The sequence below is a fragment of the Talpa europaea genome (genome assembly GCF_964194135.1).
Source record: "Talpa europaea genome assembly, chromosome: 16".
NCBI lineage: Eukaryota > Metazoa > Chordata > Mammalia > Eulipotyphla > Talpidae > Talpa > Talpa europaea.
The window spans coordinates 37213026-37236440 of NC_140084.1; the positions used below are offsets into that span (position 1 = coordinate 37213026).

General features: G+C 49.8%; 1 protein-coding gene across 1 annotated transcript; it reads left to right on the top strand.

Annotated features, from left to right (window-relative positions):
* Positions 1 to 9560: 9560 nt before the first annotated feature.
* Positions 9561 to 19356, top strand: SLC38A7 (solute carrier family 38 member 7; the record flags this gene model as incomplete). Its single annotated transcript, XM_084256659.1, has 10 exons — positions 9561 to 9830; positions 10484 to 10682; positions 10902 to 11046; positions 11922 to 12020; positions 12654 to 12711; positions 12911 to 13025; positions 13630 to 13777; positions 14292 to 14491; positions 16566 to 16620; positions 19254 to 19356. 10 exons carry the CDS (start codon positions 9561 to 9563, stop codon positions 19354 to 19356), a joined length of 1392 nt encoding a protein of 463 aa, XP_084112785.1.
* Positions 19357 to 23415: the final 4059 nt, after the last annotated feature.

A 23415-nucleotide genomic window follows, 5' to 3' on the forward strand; every position in this document is an offset into this window, starting at 1 on the left:
AGCGCGGGAGGGTGAGAGAATTCACCAGAGCCAGAGCAGGGAGCAGAGCAGGCAGAAGGACCGAAGTACACTGCTGAGGGGAGCAGCGGGCGGCAGGAGAGGTCTGCACGCCATGTGGGACCCTCCTCCGGTGGCCGGGGAGCAGCCGGGGATCGAACCGGCGCTGCAGAGGCTGCGGGCAGCTTCGCAACCCAGCACTCAACCACTGCGCCACCCGGGAGGCCCACAACTAATTTGGCTTTTTAAAAATGCAAAATGAAAAGAAGAAATTGCCAGGGCATAAATTGCCTGTAGCATAAAGCCATATCTGTCTGCAGACATATAGCAATGCACCTGCCTGGCAGCAGGCCTACCACAGGGTTATTCTGTCCCATTCTGCTTAGTGCAGAGAGTCATTCAAGATGGGGCAGCTACTGGTTGGACCGGCAGTGGAGCAGGACTCAGACCATCCAGTGTTGGGGCAGGTATAGGAGGGGGAAGAAGTTTGTTCCCCTTGCTTCTCACTTCAAGGGACAGCACAGTGGGATCGCTCCTCACTCGACTCTTCTATGTCCCCACTGCTAATAGAGACACCAAGGTAGTGAAGGAAGGAACAAGTGGTTCACTGACATCTTTGAAAAGGATGCCTGGTGGCACAAGGGGTTAAGATGCAGCACCGTATGAGGTTGTCCACAGCCACTGCAGAATGAGCACAAGTTTGATCCCCGGCCAGGGCGGTGACCCACATGGTACAGCAGACCTCTCCTGTCTCACCCGTTGCTCCCCTCAGCAGTGTTTTGGTGAATCCGCCTATTCCCCACTCTGTCTCTGGTGAATCACCCCCCACACCTCTGGCCTGTACCCCAGTTCTTGTATGCATAAATAAGAAAATAAATCTTTTTTTAAAAAAATCCCTCAAATGGGAACAATAAACATATTGGTCAGATGTTCTTTCAGGGACTGACTGCCTCAGGAGGTACTGTGCTAACGCTCCCTGTGTGGAGCCCAGAGAATGGCTGAAGCTGGCTGTCAAGACCTCTGCTGGAAAAGGAACTTGAACACCCTGCTGACTTTGTTATTTTTAAACCCATGTATTGCCAGCTCACTCTAGACTTAAGTCCTGTTCTTCACTGAACCAGTCATATGAGACATGGACCCTGACATTTTCTCATCAGTTCAGATGATGTGCCTTCAACCCTTCTGAGTTTCCTAGTCAGGGTGTAAGATAACAATGGCCTTCCACCTGCTGGAGGAGGCGGTTTACCTGCCCAGAAAAATATAACCTAAGGTAGAAGTATTTCCAGGTCTAGATTGTTTATTTAATATTGGTTCCATGCTCTTACCTCCAGGCATTGTGGCTCAAAATATCTGAGATAAGGCTTGGGGATCTAAATTTTAATCTAATTTATATCAAAAAAGAACCTACTTTAAATAGAGAAAAAAATCTAGGTGATTGAGATACAGCTCTTGCATTGATCAGTCTGGGTACTATCAGACTAAATGCCTCAGGTTTACATCTTAAATTCAGCTCAGCTTGAGAATTTTTTTTTAATTTGTTTTTTTAAGATTTATTTATTTATATAAGTACAGGGTACAGTCAGGACCACGGGAGGGTGAGAGAATTCACCAGAGCCAGAGCGGGAAACAGAACAGGCAGAGTGACGAAATAAACTGCTGAGGGGAGTAGCAGGTGGCAGGAGAGGTCTGCGTGCCATGTGGCCAGCGGCTGGGGATTGAACTGGCGCTGCAGAGGCTGCGGGCAGCTTCGCAGCCCAACGCTCAACCACTGCGCCACCAGGGGAGGCCCTCAGCTTGAGAATTTTGTTTTGAACTTTTTTTTTTTCTGGGGTGTGATTTTTTTTTTTGCAGAAATTGTTGATTTTTTTATAACTAATAACTAAAAAACCAACTTTTATTTGTTAATGATAGCCTTACGTAAATGTTGAGAGTAGTATTGTAAATCACATAGCTGATAAGGAATTTTTTTTTAACATTTATTTACTTTTATTATTATTTTTTTAATTTATTTATTTATTCAAGCACTGGGTACAGTCAGAAGCGCTGGAGGGTGAGAGAATTCACCAGAGCCAGAGCGGGGAACAGAACAGGCACACTGATGAAATACACTGCTGAGGGGAGCAGCGGGCAGCAGGAGAGGTCTGCGTGCCATGTGGGACCCTCGCTGGCAGCCTGGGATCGAAACAGCGCTGCAGAGGCTGTGGGCAGCCTCGCAGCCCAGCGCTCAACCACTGCGCCACCAGGGGAGGCCCAAGATTTATTTACTTTTATACAAGATCTGGGATATAGGCCAGAGGCGTGGGAGGGTGAGAGGATTCACCAGAGACAGAGCGGGGAGCAGAACAGGCAGATGGACCAAAGTACACTGCTGAGGCGAGCAGTGGGCAAGACAGGAGAGGTCTGCCCCGCCATGTGGGTGTCTCTCTGGCTGGCCAGGAATTGAACCAGTGCTGCAGACGCTGCAGATAGCTTCACAGCACTGCACTCAACCTGCTGTGCCACCAGGGAGGCCCTGATAAGGAATTTGTATCCAGAATGTATAAAGAACTCTTGCAACTCAATAATAAAAAGACCTAATTAATAACTGGAAAAGGTCTGAATAGACATTTCTTCAGAGAAAACTAAAGACCAGTAAACATCTGAAAGCTGTAGTATAAACATCATTAAGTCATCAGATCAATGAAATCAGTCTGTCTGTTCTGTTCCCCACTCTGTCCCCACTCATTTCATATTCCAGGGTGGCTATAACCAAAACAAGGGTTATCAGGGATATGAAAAAATTGGAACCCTCAAAAGCTTGGTAGGATTGCAAAATGGTGCAGCTGCTTTGGCAATTCCTCAAAAGGTTAAACAGAGTCACAATTTGACCAAGCCATTCTACATATGAACCCAAGACAGACAAATTCACACAAAAATGTGTATGTAAGTATTCCAGCAACAATATTCATAGTGACCAAAATATCCAATGAACTGGTGATTTTTTTTAATGGTGCAGTCAAATAATGGAGTATTATTCAGCAATCAAAAGAAATAAAGTATTAGCATCTGCTCCAATATGGATGAACTTTTAGAACAGTCTGCTAAGTGAAAGAAGACAGACACAAAAGGTCACATTCTATTTATATAAAATGTCAACAAAGGGCAAATCCATGGAAGCAAAGTAGGTTAATGGTTGCCAGGAGTTTGGGGGAGGGAGAAATAGGAAGTGACTGCTAATGGTTACAGGGCCCTGGGGAAAGTGATGACTTTAAGTAGGGATTCTGGCTGAAAAAACACTGTATTTTGACACTTTAAACATGAAATTTCTGGTGAAATTCATAAATCTCAATAACGCTAGATTTTAAAAACCTACAAACAGCTCATAAGTTCTTCAACAAGTGATCAGTTACACAAACTGGTACATAGACACCATGGGATACTATTCAGTAATAAAACATACATGTTGATATACATAACTTGGCTGCATCTTGGGGGGAATAGTGCTGAGGAGAAAAAGCCAGTCCTAAAATGTTACCAGCTGGGGCCTCCCTGGTGGCGCAAGGGGTTAAGACTCAACCTGTGAAGCTATCCACAGCCACTGTAGCACGAGTTCGATCATCGGCCAGAGAGCTGCCCACATGGCACAGCAGACCTCTCTTGTCCCACCTGCTGCTCCCCTCAGCAGTATATTTCAGTTAGTCTGCCTGTTCTGCTCCCCACTCTGTCTCTGGTGAATCCTTTCACCCCCTGCATCTCTGGCCTGTACCCCAGTTCTTGTATGCATAAATAAATAAATCTTTAAAATAAAATGTTACAAACTGAAAGATTTCATTTACATAACTCTTGAAATAGTGAAGATGGCAGACAGATTAGTGGCTGCCAGAGGCAGAGAAGGGGTTTTTTGCTGGAAGGTGGAGAGCGTAGTTATAGAAGGGCAGCTAGAAGGATCCTTGTGGTATAAATGTTCAGTATCTTGAATGTGGTATGGCTGTATAAACCCCTACACAGGTGATTAACTTATAGTACTAAATGACACCCAAAATGACTAACTGTAACAGGAAATCTGAACATGATTAGTGCATTGTGTCAATGTCAATGTCCTGATTGTGCCATTGCACTATAGTTTTGAAAATGTCACCAGTGAAGGAAACAGTAAACAGTACACAGGATTGGTTCAAGTTATTTCTTATAACTGCACGTATATCTGCAGTGGTCACAACATAAATACCCCTATCAGTGATGACCTTTTTTTTATTTTAAAGATTTATTTATGCATACAAGAGCTGGGGTGCAGGCTAGAGATGTGGGGGGTGACAGGACCTACCAGAGACAGAGTGGGGAGCAGTACAGGCAGACTGACTGAAATACACTGCTGAGGGGAGCAGCGGGTAAGTCGTCTGCTGAGCCATGTGGGTAGCTCCCTGGCCGGGGATTGAACTCATGCTGCAGTGGCTGCAGATAGCTTCATAGTTGTGTCTTAACCCCTTGCACAACCAGTGAGGCCCTCAGTGATGACCTTTGATGCATGGGAAGGTATCTGTAGTTGAGAGAAAATTCTCATAACAGATGAGGACATTGGAAAGCTGGGGGTTATATGACAACTTGCCAAGTAGCACAGTCGATAACACAAACCAAGGCTCTCCTTAGGGCAGCAAATACTTACATGAATGACTATAATGCCTCAGAAACTTCTAGAATCTAGGCTCAGCGCTAGAGATCTGGACAAAATTCACACCAGACCTCTCTCTCCTAGGAAAGCCCACAGCTCTAGGAAGTCAGAGTGTTCCCTCACCATCCTCAGTAAAAAAGAACTCAGGGTCACAGGCAGTGGGTGTGAAGGCAGGGAGGGAGACACGGATGGACAATGAGACCAAACAGCTTTGGCAACAGCTGTGACCCACGCAGCAGGCGGGCCAAGAGCCAGACCTCCTAAATGGTCTTCCCGGGAGGAAGGAGCGGTGTTTAGCTTGGCCAAAAGACCAGGACTAAAAAAAAAAGAGGATAAACATGGGTGGGCCGGGTGGGAGACCGGCTCAGGGCAATGCTGTGGAGCCAGTGTTAGCCAAGAGAGCCACCTGCGGGAAACTACAACTCCCAGGGTGTCCCGCGCCACGCCCAAGCCCGGGCGGTCACGTGACCGCCGCTCACGTGCCTCCCCAGCGGGCTGGGAAGAGAAGCTTCGTAGGTAAGTGGCAGGAGGTAAAAGCGGTAGATTCCCCGGGTCCCTGCAGCCCCTGTCGGCAGCGTCCTGCCGACAGCCCACTGCTCACTGCTCACCGGGCTCCAGAGCCTGGTGTGGTCGCTCCAGCGCTCGCTCTCTGTCGTGAGGTTTCGGGCAGCGCCTCGCCCCGGCCTTTCTCCTCCTGCCCCAGGCCTGGATCGAGTCCCGGAGCCCCTCCCCACTTTACCCCGCAGCCGCCCACTCGCTTCCCTTCAGGTCTGGGGATCGTCCCTCCACCCACCCACCCCGGGTTGTCCAGAAACGCCTGCCAATGCAGCCCGCCCCACGTATTCCTGGGATCTAGTCCCGAAGTGGGCTTGAACCTGCTACTGTTGGGATCTGAGGGGCCTCCTGCAAGGCCTGCAGCTCCGGCCTGAGTATGTGGCCATCAGGCAACTGGTTCTTCCTCTTTTCCTCCCGAAACCTGTTTTCATATCTGATCTGATGCTCCATTCTGAGTTAGAGGTGCAGTTCCCTTCACTCTGCTGACTAGCACAGAAACAGCCCAAACTCTTTTCTCAGCAGCCAGCAGATTTTATGTAAAGTCTTGAGAAAGAAGAAATTGGGGCCAGAGAAGGAAGTGAGGAGAATCCAGGCTTCAGATCTCTGGGAGAAGAAACTGTAAGGAAGAGCCTCCCAGCCCCGCACCGTAGTGGATCAGGTAAGGTGGGAAATGGAGCTGAATGATTTGGGGGAGGGGAGGCTGAGACTTCTTGGACCAGTGTAGAGACCCTGCGCCTGAGATGTGGGCCAGGTGGAGGGCTCACAGCTGCTGCAGCACCCACTTCACAGGCTCGCAGGGGCTATGCTCCAGCCCCGGAGCCCTAAACTCTACCTCACTACTGACTGCTTTCATTTTTTGCTGAGTTGCTGGCTGGGTGGCAGATTGCACAAGAGGAAGCCCTCTGGCATCTGACTGATCTTTCTGGAGTTGGAGCCAGCGGAGGGATATTTCCTCTGGAACTGATTTTCTTGTTTGGTGACCAATGTCTGAGAGCACCTGAACTTTTCCATTTTCCATGATGTGAGAGAGCCTCACCAGGAGGAACAAAGGAAAGCATCTGACTACCTGGGAGCTTTGTTACCATTCTAAACTCATACACCCCCCACCCCCAGTGTGCTGAGGCCATCAAGGGGTGTGTCTCTGTGCTGGACAGTACTTTTTTAAAGATTTATTTATTTATGCATCCAAGAACTGGGGTGCAGGCCAGAGGTGGGGGGGGGGTGAGAGGATTCGCCAGAGACAGAGTGGGGAACAGAACAGGCAGATGTACTGAAATACACTGCTGAGGGGAGCAGTGGATGAGGCAGCAGAGGTCTGTTGTGCCATGTGGGTCACCTCCCTGGCTGGGGATCAAACTTGTGCTGCAGTGGCTGCAGACAGCTTCATAGTGCTGCATCTTAACCCCTTGCACCACCAGGGAGGCCCCTGTGGTAGAAAGTATTTAGCTCAGTCATTATGACCAAATATGATCAGTCCCCTTCTCCATGGGCTGCAAAGAATAGAGTGTAAAATGCAGAGTTTTGTGTGAATAGTATAGGCTCGGGTCTCAGAAGGGAGGAATCTCTGGGGTGGGGGAGCCTTTGGTACAGTTCCCATTTTGAGTAGTAACTGCCAGTAAGCAGCCTTTGGGGAAGGCCAAACGTAGCTCCTTACTACCCACCCAGCACTTGCCTTCTAATCTGGGCTTCATGTTGCTCTTCCTTCCATTAGCTATCCCAGTGCATTTGTGCCCATTTTTACCTGGCAAGTAGCACTAGACCTAGTTTTGATCAGTTTTTTGCTCTGTGCTTGCTTAGGATTGAGAATTCCTAGGCATTCCGGAGATAGGCAGCATGAGAAAGGGCATCTGCAAAAACAGCAGTAGCAGGCCTCCCTGGTGGCGCAGGTGTTTAAGCGCAGCGCTGTGAAGCTGTCCGCAGCCTCTGCAGTGCTGGTTCGATCCCCGCTGGCCTTGGAGCAGCCCACATGGCAAGCAGACCTTTCCTGTCTCTCCCGCTGCTCCCCTCAGCAGTGTATTTCGGTCTGTCTACCTGTTCTGTTCCCCACTCTGTCTCTGGTGAATCCTCTCACCCTTCCACACATCTGGCCTGTACCCTAGTTCTTGTATGAATAAAATAACTCTTTAAAAAAAAAAAACACAAAAAACAGCAGTAGCAATGACCTTGTATTGAGCATTACACCCATACTAATAATAATGCATGCCTCACAGTAACTGATGATGTAAAGACTCAGAGAGATAAAGTGACTTGCCTGAGGTCACACAGCTGGAGCATGGAGGAGTCAGCATTCTGACTTCAGAACCCAAACAGAATCCCGGATCACAAAACCTCCCTGCTTAGGGCAGCTTCGATCTGATGGACTTGGATCTTCATGACCATCATTTCTCTTGAGGCTCTCAGGCTGTAAGCTGAACCCTGAAAATAATGAAGATCATTTTTCAGGCCTGGGGTCCTCAGAGTATCTCAAGATTCTGAAAAGAGGAAGCTGGAAGCTTCTTCCTAGTTGTTAAGGAAGAAAATCAAAGCCAGAGAAGCAGCTCTAAGTCACCTGTGTTTTCCAGATAGTAAAGACAGTCAGTGGGTGACAAGTTGGTTAACTGAGTCCTGCCTAAGGCATCATGGTGAGCCCAGGGATGAGACAAATACAGAGACTGCTCTAGGGTGAGACCAGACTGAGCTGAATCTCAGCTTCACCTCTGACCACTATGTAACTTAGGGTAAACCCTTAACCCCTCTGGAATTCCGTTTCCTCCTTAGTTAAGGGGTAACAGTCATGCCTGCTTTGTAGGGCTATTTTGAGAATTGAATGCAATAAAGCACTTCCATATCTGCAGCAGCAGCAGTTGATTGTAACAATACTTGTTTGGGGGTCTCCCTGGGTTAAGTCTCAGCGCTATCACTGCTATGACACCCGCTACTGCCTTTAGCAGCGTATTTCAATAAATTCACCTGTCTTGCTCTCCATCCTATCTCTAGTGGATCCGCTCAACCCCCACATCTCTGGCCTATACCCCAGTTCTTCTACACACACACACACACACACACAAAACCTAAAAAAAAAATACTTGTTTGGCATCAGAGCCTGGCGTCTCGCTTAGGAGGGCAAGCCTGGTATCTGTGAAATTCTGGCAGGTGAGAGACTACTTTGAGGAAACCAGCCTGAGCAATGCTGGACCGCAGGGCCTGATGGCACCAAAAAGATCTCAGTAAGTGTCCGAGAAGTGGGACCTGGAAGGGGGACTAGCAAAGGGGCTAGGAGCCTTCCTAGCACAGGATCTGTGGTTGTTTTCCCTAGGACCCAAACATGACAAGGTTGGTGGAGCTTGCCAAGTGGGCAAAGAGTGAGAATTGGCCTGCGACATAATTTAGACTCTGGGCCAGAGGGAGATGTGGTGAGCTCTGATTCACTGAAATATCCGTGGTCGTAGATGACCCCATGTTCTTGGGACCCTGTCGAGTGGAAGCAGGCTGAGAAGTCACACAGATGATCTGGATCCTGCTTTGTAACTCATAGTATGTGACCTTGGTCAGTGATTTAATCTCTCTGAAACTTATGACCAGAGTCATAGGACTGAAAGAGATAAGATACATCCATCACACACCTGCCCAGTGATGGCTTCTCTCTAGGGTGTCAGTACCCCTGATGTGCTAGCACGCCTCTCTTTTCTGCTTATGTCTTACCCGATGGGTCCATAAATTTGAAGCCAGCAGGATTTGCATCTGACATGGTCTGTCTCTGCCACCCACACCCAAAGCAGCATGCTGCCCAGAGGCACACCTGGGTCTGCCTCCTAACTGTGTGACCTCGGAGCAGTTTTTCCCCTCTTTTTTTTTTTTTTGAGGAGTCCTTTATTGTGAGGTTTTTTTTTTTTAATTTTTTAAGATTTATTTATTTATTTTATACAAGCACTGGATACAGTCAGAAGTGCGGGAGGGTAAGAGAATTCACCAGAGCCAGAGTGGGGAGCAGAACAGGCAGAAGGACCGAAGTACACTGCTGAGGGGAGCAGCAGGCGGCAGGAGAGGTCTGCACGCCATGTGGGACCTTCCTCCGGTGGCCAGGGAGCAGCCGGGGATCGAACCAGCACTGCAGAGGCTGACGGGCAGCTTCACAACCCAGCGCTCAACTGCTGTGCCACCGGGGAGGCCCAGTTTTTCCCTTCTTTATGTCCCACCTTTCTGTGCTCACCTCAGCATATCTGTCCTCTTTCTTTTATCCCATCTAGGTTGAGAAGAGCAGGAGTCCACAGGCCTCTTAGAATAACAGCCCTGAACAGGCTGGTGCCACCCTCCAGCTGCGCAGGGGATGTGGTCGTGACAAAGAACCAGCTGACCCTACAGCAAGGGGGCTCCCAGGGCCATGGCCCAGGTCAGCATCAACAATGACTATGGCGAGTGGGCCTCAAGCTCAGACTCTGGGGAGCGGGCACGTCTGCTGCAGAGTCCCTGTGTAGACACAGCCCCCAAGAATGAGGGGCAGGCCTCTCCAGGGGGTCCGGCCAGGGGCACCACTTCCACTCTTGGGGCCATCTTCATCGTAGTCAATGCCTGCCTGGGTGCAGGGCTGCTCAACTTCCCAGCAGCCTTCAGCACCGCGGGGGGCGTGGCAGCCGGCATCACGCTGCAGATGGTAAGTGTTGGCTGGGAGGGCAAAGATGCCATTTGGGTGGTGGGTCTGAGCTTTTTGTCTTATAGGGGAGGCTTTGGATCAGGGATGGTTGGGAAATGACATGTGCTGCCCCTCTCCCTGCCCTCACACATGGCAGACATTACTAATCAATTCTAGCATTCTTTCCTCTGAGCTCAGGTGAGGCTTCACAAGCCTCCCCAGGAACCAGAGAGGGCCACATATTTAACCATTTCATGATTGTGTTTTAAAAGTGTACTTTTATCTTTTAGAACTACATCTGCATGCTAAAATAAATCACATTTTCAAGTTAATCCAGTGTGGGAGAGAGAATAGGTGAAACAATATAGGCCTTTCGTTGTTCACTTTTAAAGTTGAGTGATGGGTACCTGTGAGCCCATGATACTCTTCTGTCTACGCTTGTGTTTAGAATATTCCACAAAACCACATCTGTTTTTAAAGAAAATCTTAACTTGGCAATCTATTAATATTAGTAATCTAATAATTAATTTAGTAATCTATTAAAATTAACCTATGAAATGAGACTGCTTTGCCAAACTGGCTGTGGGCATGGAGCCAGTAAAGGCTGAGCGAGACCAGACTGCCCTCTGCTGTCCAGCCTTGCCCACACCCTCTTGCTCTGCCCCTGCCTGCAGGGAATGCTGGTGTTCATCATCAGCGGCCTCGTCATCCTGGCCTACTGCTCCCAGGCCAGCAATGAGAGGACCTACCAGGAGGTGGTGTGGGCTGTGTGCGGCAAGCTGACAGGCGTGCTGTGTGAGGTGGCCATTGCCATCTACACCTTCGGCACCTGCATCGCCTTCCTCATCATCATCGGGGACCAGCAGGACAAGAGTGAGCGTCCCCCACAGTTCCTACCTCATCTCTCCCTTTGGGGGGCCCTGGGGGCAAGGATGGGGGGTGTCAACCTCTGCCCAAGTCCAGGCTCAGCATTCATCTGGGAAGCCTGCCTCCTGTCTGCTTGGCCCATTGGACAGGCAGAGGCTCAGCAGAGCAGGAAGGCTGCGCCCCGTGGTAGACTGGCATGACGTTCCTTGCTTCCTCCCTGTGCAGTTATAGCTGTGATGACAAAGGAGCCTGAGGGCGCCAGCGGTGGCCCCTGGTACACAGACCGAAAGTTCACCATCAGCCTCACTGCTTTCCTCTTCATCCTGCCTCTCTCCATCCCCAGGGAGATCGGCTTCCAGAAATATGCCAGGTTCGAAGACCCCATCCCAGCCTAGGCCAGACAGAAGCTCTGATCCAGGGAGCTGGAGACAGGCTGCTGGGAAGCCTGTTCCCTCCAGGCTGTCTTACCTCTGGGGTAGCCACAACGAGCAAGGCAGGGCACACCAGGGCTTGCAGAGGTTCAAACATAAACTTCGTTTCTGTTAGCAGTGAGGGAGACGTGGCCCTGGACATCAGCGAGAGACTCCATTCCAAATGTCCTGGTCAGAGAAAGGATGGATGATAGGAATGTGAAGGCAGCTCCTGGCCTGGATCTTGGCTTTCCCAGGGAGGACGGGGTCTTTGATTATTTGGGATTGTCAGCCTGGTGGTGCATGTAGCTTGGTATGAAGAGAGAGGAACAGCTTCCTATCTCTGGGTCTAAAAAGCTGTGGGATTCTAGACTGTTTCCTCTGATCTGTAATCGAAAGGGTCACACTCAGCTGTCTCTGAGGTCTCCTTTTATGCTGACATTCCACGATTTCTACTTATAACCCTTTTACCTCCAGCTTCTCCTTGTTCTCAATGGCCCTGCTTGCATTCCCTGCCAGGTCTGGGCTGCTCTAACTGAAGGAGATGTGCTTTGAAAACCAGGCCCCTGCCACAGTCTCAGCCTTATTGTTCAGCTGATACCTTTCGATGGCTACAAATGTCAGATGCCTGGTCCCCTGTTGGAGACCAGTTTCCTCCTAGCCATGGCCAATTCCCCTGAGACTTATTTCTTGTGCAATTCCTGAGTCAGAGTCTCCCATATTGTTCCATTAACACTTATGGTCACTAGAGATGGGGGTGGATGCCCCTGGGATGGAAGCAAAGAAAGGACAGCTGGGGCTGGGGAGGAAGAAACTCATCCCTCCTTTCCGGCAGCTTCCTGAGTGTCGTGGGCACCTGGTACGTCACTGCCATCGTCATCATAAAATACATCTGGCCAGACAGAGAAATGACCCCAGGGGACATCCTGACCAGGTGGGTGAGGGCCCCAGGAGATACTAGGGGGGAGATGCGGCTGCTCAGTCCCCTTGGCCAGGCATCCAAAGGTCACACAGGTGCTCTCCTGGGCTTACTTGCTCAATGGGGCTCAGCTCATTGGCCATGATGGGAAGGAGACAGATGTCCTGATCTCTTTTTACTGGAGGGAAAAGTGAGAACCAGAGACAGGGGAGACTTTGCCACCAAACTCCAGCTAGAGCCAAATGAGACTAGGCCCCAGGTTATGGTGACTACCAGGGCCAAACGGCACATTTTCCAACTTGTGCTTGTCTGTAATTTTTGTATCTTCTATATGGGGATGAAACTCTTTTTTGTTACTTAAGAGAAAAGTTTCCCTTTTTTTGAAAGGAACAAGCCAGAAAAGCAAAAGCTTGGTGCAGGAGCCAGGCATTCGGGATTTGGGTCCCAGAAGGGCCTTCGAGAGCCTTCATTTACTGACCTCTGAAATGGAGATGTGCCATCTTCCTGTGCCCAGACTTATGTGATCTCAGTGTGGAATGCTAGTTGGTAGAGATCATGGTGGGCTGAATGCAGAATAGGAACTTGGGGTGGGGGGGCACTTGATGGCTCTGAGGGTTCATCAGCCGCACTTGCTATATCTGTCCACAGGCCGACTTCTTGGGTTTCTGTGTTCAATGCCATGCCCACCATCTGCTTCGGATTTCAGGTACCAGTTGCAAGGTCCCTGTGGTCCCCTTAGCTCACTTCCCACCCTAGGATGGAACCCATGATGCAACAGTCTGGGGTATCCTGAAAGGAAGGATGGAATAGGGAGCCCAGGACTTGCCCTTGTCCCCAGGATACCTTCCTTTGTAAATGGAGGGTGAGGTCACTTCCCCATCATAACTGCGCCCTTCACCCTATAGTGCCACGTGAGCAGTGTGCCTGTCTTCAACAGCATGCGGCACCCCGAGGTGAAGACCTGGGGCTGGGTGGTCACAGCCGCCATGGTCATAGCCCTCGCTGTCTATCTGGGCACAGGTGAGTACACCCCTCCCAGGGCTGGGCTTGGGCTGCTCCCCAAGAGGGACGTGGCTCAGTAACAGATGGCTGTGTGGAGAATGGTTTGGATGAGGGAGCAGGACCCAGAGATCTGGAAGACTGGCTCTGTGATTGCTCCCACAGATAGTTCTTGGGGGGTACTCTTCTAGCCTCAGAGGACAAAGCCAGAACAAGAGAGGCAAATAGAATCCCGGTTGTTCTGGGGCTCATGTTCTAGTTTGTGAGACACAGTACACAAGTAGGAGAAAAAAAAACTATAAAACAATAAAACTTGAGAGAAAGCCTGGGGAGGGAGATGGTTGTTGGGACACCTTCTCTGAGGAAAAGGACATCTTTTCCTGAGGCCTGATAGGAGGTGGCAGCGTGAATGGTGACAGAACATAGAGCAGAAGCTCTGCAGGCATCTGCAGGGGGAGTTCGGGGTCAGGAAGATGGCAGCACTAGGACAGGGAACTTGAAGACAGGGAGGAGGCTTCTGATCCCAGCCCCTACCCGCCTCTGAGCCTCCATAGCTGCTCCAATGCTCCAGCCGCTGTTCCCTCCTAGGGGTGCCCCAGCCCAGCCCACTTGTCCCTGCCCCCAGGCATCTGTGGCTTCCTGACCTTTGGAGCTGCTGTGGACCCCGACGTGCTCCTGTCTTACCCCTCGGAGGACATAGCGGTGGCCGTTGCCCGAGCCTTCATCATCCTGAGTGTGCTCACCTCCTACCCCATCCTGCACTTCTGTGGGCGGTGAGCCCCTTCCTCACCCCACTGCGGAGCTCCCTCCAACCAGGACCCCTGAGGCCCCCAAAGCCCTCTGGTGCTTGGGTCCTGTGTGCAACCCATTTTTTGGGAGAAATTAAAGCCTGTAGGAAAAAGTCAGTACCTAGAATGAGCCTGCTAGTGCCCCAGCTGGGTCTTCGGGCTCGCCTTTGTCACAGGGTCCCCTCGAAAAATCTCCAGTCCAGTTCTTTCCTGAATCCCCAGCCTTCTGGGTACCCTAGATGCTTGCTCTTTAGTTGTTGTTTAAGAATATCAGTTCCCACGCGGTGAGCACATCCTGGGCCAAGCATTCCCCATCTCATCTGGTTTCCATGGCAACCTCAGAACAGTGCTGCTAGGTCCATTTTACAGAAGAGGAAACAGAGGCTTGGGGATAAGACCTGACCCACCCACAATCTACCCAGACTGGAGTCTGACTCTGTGACCTGGAGGTGGGAGGCAGTTATCAGGGGCATCTCTGAGCCCCTTTTTGTGTGGACAGGGCGGTGGTCGAAGGCCTGTGGCTACGCTACCAGGGGATGCCAGTGGAGGAGGACGTGGGGCGGGAGAGGCGGCGGCGCGTGCTGCAGACACTGGTCTGGTTCCTGCTCACCCTGCTGCTGGCACTCTTCATCCCTGACATCGGCAAGGTCATCTCAGTCATCGGAGGCCTGGCTGCCTGCTTCATCTTCGTCTTCCCAGGTCTGCACCCCTGGCTCTCCCTGGCCTCAGCAGCTCACTCACTCACCTGTTGGGGAGAATAACCACCAGCATTTATTGATCCCTCTCGCGGGCCATGTGCTGTCTAAGCATTGGATTCCAAAAAGAAAGTATAATTATGTCCATTTTACTCATGAGATGTGAGGTACAGATTGGATAACAAACTTGCATAGAGGTTAACAACTCAATTAATGAGTGACAGGACCTTTTCAAACCCAAATCTGTCTAGGTCCACAATTTATACTTCTTTTTTTTTTTTAGATTTATTTATTTATGCATGCAAGTACTGGGGTACAGGCCAGAGGTGTGGGGGGGTGAGAGGATTCACCAGAGAGAGTGGGGAGCAGAACAGGCAGATCTTCTGAAATACACTGCTGAGGGGAGCAGCGGGCGAGGCAGGAGAGGTCTGTTGCACCATGTGAACCCATGGCCAGCCGGGGATCGAACTCATGCCACAGTGACTGGCAATAGCTTAATAGCACTGAGACTTTAACCCCTGTGGCACCAGGGAGGCCCCAGTATGTACTTTCAGTCCACAGTTGGTTGAACACGGAACAGACTGCTCTGCACGGGAAATATCGGCTCTCGAGGGCTGATCATGTCTCTTGCTGCTTGACTACCAGGGATCTGGTTGGTTCAGCCCATTATAGCAGTGGGCAGTGGGGAGTGGTGACAGCACCCTAATGCAGAAGCTGGGAAACCTGAGTTTCAGGCACAAGTCTTCTGCCAGATCCCTGGAAAATTGTCCTGTCTGCCCAGCATGAGTTCTGCCTGTGCTGAGCTTGCTTCTATCCAGGAGATGAAAGCCCTTGTCACTTTGCATGGAACAGGGACCCATGTCTGTTTAAAAGTGCATTTTAGTAACCTGCGGTGTCAGAAATACAGATAGCTATAATAAGCCAAACAGGATAGACCTCAAACCAGTTAATTAAAGGTTCTTCATCAAACATTTTGCCAGAGTTAATAATATTCTGAATACCTTCCCATTCTCTGCTAAAAGCTAGTCAGCAGTGAAATGGAAGGAAAAGTAAAATAATCTATAAATTTGATAATTAGATCTGAAAAAAGTAAAGTTAATGAGCCTGATAACTGTGACCACACTTCTGGATTCATGACTCTAACATTAAATAATTATTTGGTGATTCAAGTCTGCTTATGGTTATATTTATAATAAATTTTCAGTTATGCTAAAAAAAAAAAATTGCAGTGGGAATGGACTCCCTGGTGGCACAGGGGTTAAGTCTCAGTACTATGAAGCAATCCCCAGCCACTGCAGTACAAGTTTGATCCCCCTTCAGGGAGCTGGCCCACGTGGCACAGCACACCTCTCCTGCCTCGCCTGCTGCTCCCCTCAGCAGTGTATTTCAGTCAGTCTGCCTGTTCTGTTACCAACTCTGTCTCTGGTGAATCCTCTCACTCCCCGTGTGCACTTCTGGCCTACCCCGCAGTTCTTGTATGCATAAATAAATAAAATCTTTTTTTTATAAATATTTATTTATTTATTTATACAAGCACTGGGTACAGTCAGAAGCGCAGGAGGGTGAGAGAATTCACCAGAGCCAGAGCGGGGAGCAGGACAGGCAGAAGGACCGAAGTACACTGCTGAGGGGAGCAGCAGGCAGCAGGAGAGGTCTGCGCACCATTTGGGACCCTCGCCTGCGGCCGGGGATCTAAACGGCGCTGCAGAGGCTGCGGGCAGCCTCACAGCCCAGCGCTCAACCGCTGCGCCACCAGGGGAGGCCCTAAATAAAATCTTAAAAAAAAAAAAGTGCAGTAGAAAGGGCCCTGGGATGTGGGCACCACTGAGTCACCTTCCAATATTGCCCCTTTAGCTCTCATTTTTCTGTGCACCCCAAGTGGTGCCTGTCAGACAATGGTCTCTCCTGGGAGAGCAGGTACCAGGCCTCTAGTCAGGTGTGGAGTAGGGGGGAATAAAACATCTGGAAGAGTTAACTTAGGCCTTTCTCCATCACACTGCCTCTTGCTAAGGAGGGAGGCTGGGCATGAGGCAGGGAGCCCACCCAAACTCTCTCGGGGGCCACTTCTTTTCTTCCAGGGCTGTGCCTCATTCAAGCCAAACTCTCAGAGATGGAGGAAGTCAAACCAGCCAGGTAAAGTAGGAACTGTCCCATGGTCCTCTTGGGGTGCTACTGAATGCAGGGGGAAGGGGTCAGGAGTGAGGGTCAGGAGACTTGCGTACCTTTATTTTTATTTATTTATTTTAAAGATTAATTAATTTATTTATATAAGCACTGGGTACAGTCAGAAGTGCGGGAGGGTGAAAGAATTCACCAGAGCCAGAGCGGGGAGCAGAACAGGCAGACTGACGAAGTACATTGCAGTGGGAGGCAGGAGAGGTCTGCACGCCATGTGGGACTCTCGCGCTTTGGCTGGGGATCGAACCGGCGTCACAGAGGCTGCGGGCAGCTTCGCAACCCAGCGCTCAACCGCTGCGCCACCAGGGAGGCCCATGACTTGCATACTTTTAACGGGTAACACATGCTAGTTTTAATGGTTCCACCTGAAGAACTGAAGGACTTTAGAGAACAAAGTGGAACTCTCCCTCTTTTCCCAGAGGCCTCCCCACCATGTTCCCAGGCTCCATGTCAGTGCAAGTTTGTGTCTATGCACACTATGCCCACGTATACACAGACTTGTGGGATTTTACTAGTTTCTTTTTTAAAAAATGATAAATGGTTTTATGCCAGACACATTCTTCTGCCACTTACTTTTTTTTTTCCCATTGTACAGTATGTTTTAGGGAGCACTCTATGTCAGAACAAGAAGATATACTTCTTTTTTTTATGCTTACTGAGTATTTTGTGGTATGAACACAAAATGTGTGAACACGCTTGCACATATACCTCTTAGCATTCCTGCTCAAGAATCTGGTATGCTCAATTCTTAAAAGGGAGTTTCTGGAGCACAACACATGCTCTGTTTTATATAGGCACAAGGGTTCAAAGTACCCTCCAAAAAAGGTGGTGCCAGCAGCAGTAAGTGCCCTCTTCCCATACCCATGCCAGCTCTGTAGCTCCATCACCCTGATGGATGGAAAGCTTGTTTATTTTTTTTTTTTTTAAACTTCATTCGGTTTTTTTTTTTTTTTTAATAGAGGCATGTTTATTTATTTATTTGTTTGTTTGTTTGTTTTGTTTATACATGCACTGGGTACAGTCAGAAGCACGGGAGGGTGAGAGAATTCACCAGAGCCAGAGCGGAGAACAGAGCAGGCAGAAGGACCGAAGTACACTGCTGAGGGGAGCAGCGGGCGGCAGGAGAGGTCTGCGCACCATGTGGGACCCTCCTCCGGTGGCCGGGGAGCAGCCGGGGATTGAACCGGCGCCGCTGAGGCTGCGGGCAGCTTCGCAACCCAGCGCTCAACCGCTGCGCCACCGGGGAGGCCCCCTGGAAAGCTTGTTTAAATATGCATAGTTCCCTGAATAGTAGAGAGGTTGAGAAAAGGTTGCATATTGTGTGAGTAATATTCATTCATTAGTGAAAACTTAAAAGAGATAGGCAAATCTAAGGAATAAATTCACCTCAATCCCAATACCCACCTATAATTGTTACTACTTTTGATGCATATATTTGCAGATATCTGTGGGTTGGTTTTTTTTTTTTTTAATGAAAAAAACACATGACCCACAGTCCTGACTCTCTTTCCAATGTCAAGAGACCTGCATTTTTTTTAAAGATTTATTTATTTTTATACACGAACTGGGGTACAGGCCAGAGGTGCAGGAGGGTGAGAGGATTCACCAGAGACAGAGCGGGGAACAGAACAGGCAGATGGACCGAAATACACTGCTGGGTGAGACAGGAGAGGTCTGCTGTGCTATGTGGGAATCTCCCTGGCCAGCAGGGAATAGAAGCCACGCTGCAGAGGCTGCAGACAGCTTCAAGGCACTGCGCTCAACCCGCTGCACCACCAGGGAGGCCCAAGAGACCTGCATTTTAATCCTGATCCTGTCCTGGTCTTGCTGTGACTAGTCATTTAATCCCATTTGGTCTTGGTCTCCTTCCCCATGGATGGGGGCTCATGTATCTGGCCCCACATACCTTTGTATGCAAAGTCCTTGAGAAGTACAAAGTACTCTACCCATAGAAGTGGTTTAAGTAATTACAGTAATTAACTGGCATATAGTTGACCTTTGAACAACACAGCTCCACTTATGCTCAGATGTTTCTCTATCCAAGGGGTTCACATCACAGATTCAGCCAACTACAGGTGTTAGTAGGTTGACTATGAAGGGGGATACAGGACCTGTGTATACAGAGGGTTGGCTATAATGTCTACGTGGATTTTTTTAAAAATTTATTTATTCATAGACAATCTGGGGTGTAGGCCAGAGATGCAGGGGGTGGGGGAGGCATGAGAGGATTCATCAGAGACAGAGTGGGGAGCAGAACAGGAGGATCTACTGAAATACACTGCTGAGGGGAGCAGCGGGCAAGTCATGAGAGGCCTCCTGCACCATGTGGTTAGCTCCTTGGCTGGTCACAGGCCAAGGAGTGGCTAGCAACAGCTTCATCATGCTGAGACCTAACCCCTGCATCACCAGGGAGGTTCCTACATGGATTTTTGTGTGAAGGGTTAGCACCGCAACCTTGACATTGTTCAAGGGTCAGCTTTATGTGCTTGTGTGTGTGTGTGTGTGTGTGTGTGTGTATACATACATATGAAGTCTGCAGAGTCATGGTGGGTTGAATGACCAGGCTGCTCTCTCCCTCTGCCCTGCAGCTGGTGGGCACTGGTCAGTTACGGAGTCCTCTTAGTCACCCTGGGAGCCTTCATCTTCGGGCAGACCACAGCCAATGCCATCTTTGTGGATCTCTTGGCATAACCACCAGTTCCCAGGGAACACACGTTGACCATCGGCTGCAAGAACTTGTCACATAGAGCTGTGGGACCATCCAAAGTCTGGCATCATTCCCCTCTGCTGATGGGATGACATCTGGACATCCTCTTCCAGGGATAATTTTGGGGCCAAATCAGACCCCCACACCTAGACAGCTCAGACCCACCCTCCTAGCTGATCCCCTGCCCTGGCAGTGCCGAGGATGGTGGGAGGAGGTCTCATGTTGCAGAGGAGACTACACTACCCACCGCGCCAGCTCACCACATCTCCATGCCTGGAATCCATAGATGAAGGGATCAGCCAGTCTCAGAAGGAGGAACCCAGCCTGACTTCCCTCTGGAGAAAGATTGTGGGTAAAAGGCCACTGTCCTCCCGTGTGGCCTCTCCTGATTAGGGACTGTACTCATTACCCTGGGACCCGGAGCTGCTCGAGTCCGTGAGCAGCCCAGCTGGCAGTGTTCGTCTGGGACCTGTCTGGCAACATCCAAAGGAAACACTGAAGTCACGTGGATGCACAGAGGCAGAGTCATGCCTTGTCCACTCCCTCCTGGACCACAGTGAGCCTGATACCCCTCTTTCTGTGGCTATTTGGCATTTCCTCAGCCTTTCAGGGCCTCACCCTGTCTCTTCCTGCAAACCTGATGGTCCAGGTAGCTCTCTCCTCCTCCATCCCTGGACATCACCAAGTCTAATGTTTACAGGCGGTGCCAGCCTGGCTCTGAGCCAGGGACCAGGGCCGCCCGTGCCACGGTGCTGAGTACTCCTCTGTTAGGCCCCCCACAGGGGGAGTTTGCTTTCCTTGCTCAGAGTCCAGATGGGTCTTTCTTTTTAGAGGCACAGAGTGGATGATGGAAAAGATTGTGGGAACCTTTCAGACCGATGCAGGCTGGGTCAGGATCAAGGGGAATCTCTGAGACCTTCTTTTTCAGTGATTGCTTCTCTGCCCTGTGTGCTTCTTCCCCCTTCCCCATCCATCCATCCTCAGCACCACCGCTTCTCCAGAGAGCAGAAAGACAGCTGAACGCCCACTGATGGGGCAACATATGAGTGTAGTCATGCAACCTGGATCTCTCCTGCACACCCCCATCCCTTTTTCACCCCCACCCATTTTCCACATAGCTTAGTCTCCTGCTCGCCAAAGTGTGAAGGTGAAGGGGTACCAAAGTTTCTGTTGTCAACGTCCTCAGTTCCACCAGGCCCGACCTTGGCAGCTGCCCAAGACCTGTATTCCCCTCCCTGCCCAGCAGCGCACCACCTAAGGCAGTGAAATCAAAGCAGCGGAGACTGGATAGGCGTCTGCTCAGTCCCCAGACTGGGTGACGCACCTTTCCTCTCAACCCTGCTGTTGTCTTGCAACCTGCTGCCCAGCACCAGACCCCGCCAGTACCCATCCCTGACACGGTCAGGACAGCACAGTAAGCAGCTGGGCTGCACAGCCTCTAACTTGGTTAGTGGGAGTAGGGGACATTTAAAGGGTCATCACAAAGAACCAGTCAGGAGAAGCAAGAATCCAGCCTCTTGGCCTAACCTCAGGAGCTCACACCCTCCCCTCCCTGCCAGGCTCTTCTACTGTTCCTGTTCTAACCATGCACATTCAAACCAGGGAGGATGGTTAATAAAAAGGGGCTTGTGCTGCTGAGCCATGAGACCTGTGTTTGGTGCTGGGACACAGTCCAGGCCACTGATGGGAGGACAAGGGGCTGCAAAGGCAGGGTGTGTAGCAAGCCCTTTAAGCTTCACCACCTGTGACCCCCATCTCAGGAATGGGCACTACCACACTCTTCTTCCCACACCTGAAACTGTAAGTGGTTCTTGACAGCTCCCTTCTCTTCCCACATCCCATCAGCCTTTCTCTGCTGACTTGGGAATTTGTCTCTGTCTCTTGTCCTGCTGCCTGTCCCTCCCTGGCCTTATATTTGGGGATGAGTTAAACACCTGAGAATCAACACCCCCATCATGTCAGAGGCATGTGTGTGCAACCCTGGTGTCCCGGTGGAGGAGTAAATCACCATGCTGAATGCTGGTGAGAAGATACTCAGTAAAACAAACACCAGCTTTGTTCTGGATCTGCTGAGTCTCTGGGTCTATTGCTAAGCAAGAGGTCACAGGAATATTTAAAGCATGCACTGCAGAATGATGCTTTGATCAATGATGGGCCACGTACACAAAGGAGGTCCATGTATATCCTTAGGTATGCAGTAAACTATACCATTTAGGTTTAAGTACCTTCTGTGACGTTCACACAATGATGAAATCATCTTACATTTCTTTGAATCTGTTGTTAAGCAACATATGACTTTACTTGCAAATTGTGTCAGTGACAGGAAAGGAAAACATAAAATGTTGTTGGAGAACCTAGAGCTTGTCTGAGGAGTCAAGGAAGTCTTCCTGGAGCAAATGACATTTGAGCTAACCCCTGAGTGATAAAGAGGGGGAGACCTCCTGAGTAAAGAGAGGCAGGGAGACCTTTTCAGTTCATGAGACTTGCATGTGCAAAGGCCCTGTGGAGGGAGGAACATGGTTGGTTGAGACACTAAAGTGTGGCCATTGTAGGGGGAACATTGCCTGGGTGTGGGAGGGCAACTGGATTTGGGGGATACATCACAAGTTAAGACTAAAACATTCTAAGATGATATTCAATAGCTCTCCCTGGTCCTTGGAGTAAAGTCCAACCAGCTCATCTTCCACCCCACTCCTCCCTCTTCCAGAATCCTCTCTGGTGGCGTTGGGGACTCTATCAAGGACAAAACACTACCAAAGGGCTAGGAAGATAGGACAGCTTTGAGCCATGTTCACACCTATCTAGAGAACTAAACTTGAGGTTTGGTTTCACTTTCTGAACAGAGGGAAGAAAAGGCTACTTCTTTGCGAAAGCCAAATGCATCCATTTTAACTCCTGCCCTGTCTGTCTGTTGCTCACCATACTCACAAGTACTTGATCAGTGTGTCTCCCCCGTTACACTGTAAGCGCAACAGGAGCAGGGCCACATCCACCTCGTCCATCAGGTTTCTTAGCCCAGTACCTGGCATATGATAAGCAGGGTTCAGTAGTTATTGAATGGGTGGGTGTCACCTAATGTTCGTTGAACTCCTATCTTATGCAGCACTTGCATCATCCTCACTTGATTCTCACAACTGTGAAGAAGCAAAGCTGAGAGGTGAACTACTTTGCCCAGAGATGCACAAGAAGTAAAATTAAAGCCAGAACATTCCTGCTATGCATGCATGAATAAAAGTGTGCAGAAGGCTCCCTTTGGGCCAGCCTGGTGATTTCTGACCCCAAAAGGCAGGCACAGGAATCTGTGACCCGCATGCTGGGAACCCCTGGTCACTCTCCCAGCCAGGCCACATCAAGCAGTTGCAGGCGGCTAACTAGGGGGTCTGGGCAACTTGTTTCAACTCTCTGGGCTTTTGTTTCTAAAACTGAGTTAAGGATGACAATCACTACTGTTATTTACTTCACAGAGGAGAGCTGATGTAAAGAATACATTAAAAATAAAAAGTACTTTGTGTCCAGAAATTCTCATTTACAAAGGGAGAAAACTCAGTCTCTCCACAGCACATAAGCAGGGGAGTCTCCAACCCTTCCCAGGAGTCGGTGCTTCTGTAAGAGTGAGGTGCATGCAACCTCTGTGCCACTGGGTGGTACCCAGGGCACTCACAGCCAACTCGCTGGTAAAAGGTGATGCTTTCTGACTCCCTGAATGGGGGCTTCTGGGAACTAGAGCTGCAGCAGAGTCACAATGTGGACCTTAAATTACTCAACACAGGTCAGCTAGGCTCTTTCTTGGTTTCCACGTGCACCCCAGTTTCTGTTCAGCTGATGAACACATGCCAGCCAGTAAATTTTCTTCTTTTCTCCCTTAGGCCTCCCTTTCCTCACTCCTAATGTAAATCTGCTTTTGGGTTTTGTCCCATTTTTTTAAGATTTATTTTTATTTATGCATACAAGAATAGGTATAGGCCAGAAGTGCAGGGGTGGGAGGAGTTTGAGAGGATTCACTGAGAGGATTCACTAGAGACAGAATAGGGAGCAGAACAGGC